Here is a 3395-nt window from a genome sequence, read left to right on the forward strand (position 1 = left end):
GGCACCCCTTTTTCGAATTTAATTATTTTTTTATCCCTTTTTCAAAAAAAACTCTAGTCACAAGCTCACAGCTGTAGCAGAACGAATTGGCCTGCATTTCGCCGGATGTAGGATGTTCGGCCTGCGCTTCAAACAGGCCAACCCTACAACTGGGCCTAGCCCAATGATATCCGGCCCGGCCGTTTTTTCATTTGGTGTCGAGCACTCGGGAAGAGAAAGGGGAAGATAAGAAGGCTCTAGCGCAGCTTCGTCTTCCTCTTATCCGCGGGGGAAGAACATTGGCGACACCATGCTCCCAATGGCCGTCCACCCAGCCACCACGCCGGCCCTCGCCCCGCGCGCCCGCCTCGCCCCGCCCAGAACTTCCACCTCCCTGGCCGCCGCCTCGTCCTCCTCCTGCTCTCGCATCGTCCGTTTTGAGACCAGTAGGCTGCCCCTTCGCTCGCTCCGCAGCATCGCCGCCGCCGCCGCCGACGCCGACGCCGTCGAGGCAGAGGAAGAAGAGGTGCAACTAGCTGGAGGCGAGGAAGCTCTTTACGAGGAGGAACCTGAGGAGGTAATGGTCTCCCAAACCCACCAGGATTCGAAGATTACTCGCCTCATTCGTTGCCTGTTACAGCCAATTGTGCAGAAGAACTGTAGAAGAGTCGTGTTTCATTGGTCTCTCACAAATGCCCAAGAATCTCAGTGAGACTCAGCTGCAAATGAATTAGGCCCTGATTCATCAATTCTGGTCTTGAATCTGTTAGGCTCAACGTTCAGTAGAACACCAATTGCGCCTAGCTATGAATTTGGTATCAGTGGAGTCACAACTATTAGAAGGGATTGTTCAGGTTAACTGGGCGCGTTGGGGATAATATGTTCTGGCATAGTTTTGAGCCTCTGCCGACTAATGATTGATGCTTGTGTTGAAAAGTAATGCGAAAGCCTTCTATATTATGAGCTTGATTTTCTGCCATAGCTTAGCTGTACATTCTGATGCGCTGAAAATGCTCTGAATGTAATGTGATTGAATGTAGTTCGGGTTCAGAGTGGTATATATGTGTGGCCTTTATTTTCACTGTCGAAACATAATTGTTTACTAATGAACTAAAATGACTCCATGGTTTTACAAAATTACACTTCAGAATACCAGTAAGTGGGTTTTGTGCAGACACACCAATGGTAGCAGCATCATCAAGCTAACTAAAGGGGCCCAATAGCTTTAACATTTCTTCTTTTTTTCTGCTTAGTTTGTGATGTGAACTGTGTTAAAACTCCACACTTAGCTTTACTAGGACCGAGATGATTGGTTTCATCATCAGAATGAAAATTGATATAAATTGAAATCTTGTATGGCAGTACAAGGTGGCGGTGCCCCAGAGACAGGACCCGATGCTGGTACTCAAGTTCATCTGGATGGAGAAGAACATCGGCATAGCACTTGACCAGCTGGTTCCAGGCTATGGCAGCATCCCGTTAAGCCCGTACTACTTTTGGCCACGGAAAGACGCGTGGGAGGAGCTGAGAGCAAAGCTGGAGGAGAAAGAATGGATCTCGCAGAAGCAGATGATCATCCTTCTCAACCAGGCCACCGACATCATCAACCTCTGGCAGCAGGGTGGCGGGAGCCTGTCAACATGAGTCCCTCCCCTCCCTGTTTTTCCAGCCTTTCAAACTTGTTTTTTGTTGGGCTCTTTACATGCCTTATCTATTGTTAATGTTGAAATCACACGGTACATGCCCTTGTAGATCGGTTTTGGTTCAATCTGTTCTCAGATATGGTTTTGTTCATGGAAGTGAACGTGTGATATATTGATTTTCGTGAGCTGAACAATTTGGTCATGGAGTGGAGTGACTACTAATGGCTAGATTCCATTAGCATTTCAGTCAGTATTTTTTTGGACCAATGCAAGCAAGCCACGTAACCAGATACAGAAAGTGCCAATTAAAAATGGGGTGTTTTCTTTATGTCTCTCATTCAGTTCGGTTTTAAAGCCAATGTTTTGTGGACCGACATGAACAGAGAAAGAAAGAGCTACTCTTATGTGAGCATCAGATGCTTCTTTGATGTGAAGACAAATTAGTGATTTCCACAGCACCAAGAAATGCAAACTAACATCATTTTAGCAACACGGGGAAAAATCACCACTGTATATAAAATATAAAAACCAAGGGCACACCAACTAATTTCCGAAGCCATGAATGCAATCACTTTTGTAAATATATAATTACTTGATGTCAAAACACGTTTTCAGATCGCATTTACTCTTTTGATTATCACAAATCCGATCTGGGCGCTTAACTAAAAAAAGACTTGATCGGACGAGGCAGACAGACTCCCCGCTTTGAATTAAGAAGGATGCAGGGTTCGAAGCCAGGTCTCCTAGCTGAGAGCCAGGTCCACTAGCCAGTAGCCCACGAGAGCACCTGCATCAGATAGAAATTGATGGGACTCTGGAAATACAGTGGCCGTCTCAATAACTAATCGAAACCGAAATGGCACGCGAGCACGCACAGATAGAAATTGATGGGACTCTGGAAGTACAGGATCTTTGCGTTTGCCGGCGGCGACATTTGACGCCGAACGGCTAGAAGGAAGCCGAGTTGAGGAGGTAGTGTTCGTCCACCAACGTTCTAAGCAAGCGAGTAGGCGGTCGTGATGCATCCGGAGGAGGAGAGGAGGAGGGCAGGGAAATAGATGGCTTTCGGCCTTTCTCGTTCGGAAGGAACGATGTCGAGACATTATGGGCTTGCTACGTAGTTAATTTTGCAGATGTCGGACTGGCCGCCGTCAGTGGGCTTCAATTCAATCCTTGCTGGGTGCCCAGCCACCAGCCCCGGCCTCCCTAAGCTTTGGGACGCCGCCGCCAGTCAACCCCTGTCCGACAGGGCGTCCGGGCAGGGTGCCGCGGCCAGTGGGACGTGGGAGACGCAGGCGCGTCACGCGCCGCTGCCGGCTGCCGCGAGCTCGCGCCTCCCCTCGCCGGCTCGCCGCCTCAAAAGCGGCGAAAGGATCGGACAGGGACAGCGCACGGGGCACCTTATCATCTCGGCCACGGGCGGCCACATGGACGGGCCGTCCTCCCAGGTAGGAAAAAAAGGAAGAAGTGGAGGTCGCCTTATCCTATCTCAGAGGACGTACTTGTCCAGTACAGACCGATCGGCCACTTGGTCTAAAAAAAAACACTCTGTTAACCTGCAGCCCGAACAGAAAGAGACAGATTCTCGCAAAGTGATGCGCCACTTTGCTTGAAAGCTGAGACCTGTGGTGGTGGTGGCTGCCCAACTCGGGAGCTCACCGGCGTAGAACGGCGGGAAAGACGGGGCCTCACCTGGGAAAGGGGGAATCCGCCGCATATGGCAATGTCCCCGCACGGCCGCGATCTCGTCGCCTTGCCGTTTTCCGCCCGTCT

At 50.0% G+C, this 3395-nt stretch overlaps 1 protein-coding gene across 1 annotated transcript; it reads left to right on the forward strand.

The window, feature by feature from the left end:
- The first annotated feature begins 219 nt into the window (after nucleotides 1-219).
- On the forward strand, nucleotides 220-1844 carry LOC112901641 (30S ribosomal protein 3, chloroplastic). Its single transcript, XM_025970597.1, has 2 exons — nucleotides 220-556; nucleotides 1342-1844. The coding sequence occupies exons 1-2, from the start codon at nucleotides 290-292 to the stop codon at nucleotides 1621-1623; spliced, it is 549 nt and encodes a 182-aa protein (XP_025826382.1). The 5' UTR covers nucleotides 220-289; the 3' UTR covers nucleotides 1624-1844.
- The last annotated feature ends 1551 nt before the right edge of the window (nucleotides 1845-3395 follow it).

Source organism: Panicum hallii, chromosome 7 (assembly GCF_002211085.1).
Source record: "Panicum hallii strain FIL2 chromosome 7, PHallii_v3.1, whole genome shotgun sequence".
Lineage (NCBI taxonomy): Eukaryota > Viridiplantae > Streptophyta > Magnoliopsida > Poales > Poaceae > Panicum > Panicum hallii.

What these genes read in the sequence shown, in the direction of transcription:
- LOC112901641 (XM_025970597.1), top strand. Translation starts at nt 290, where the DNA reads ATGCTCCCAATGGCCGTCCACCCAGCCACCACGCCGGCCCTCGCCCCG. An exon ending in ACGAGGAGGAACCTGAGGAG is followed by an intron (nt 557 to 1,341) that starts GTAATGGTCTCC and finishes CTTGTATGGCAG; the next exon opens with TACAAGGTGGCGGTGCCCCA.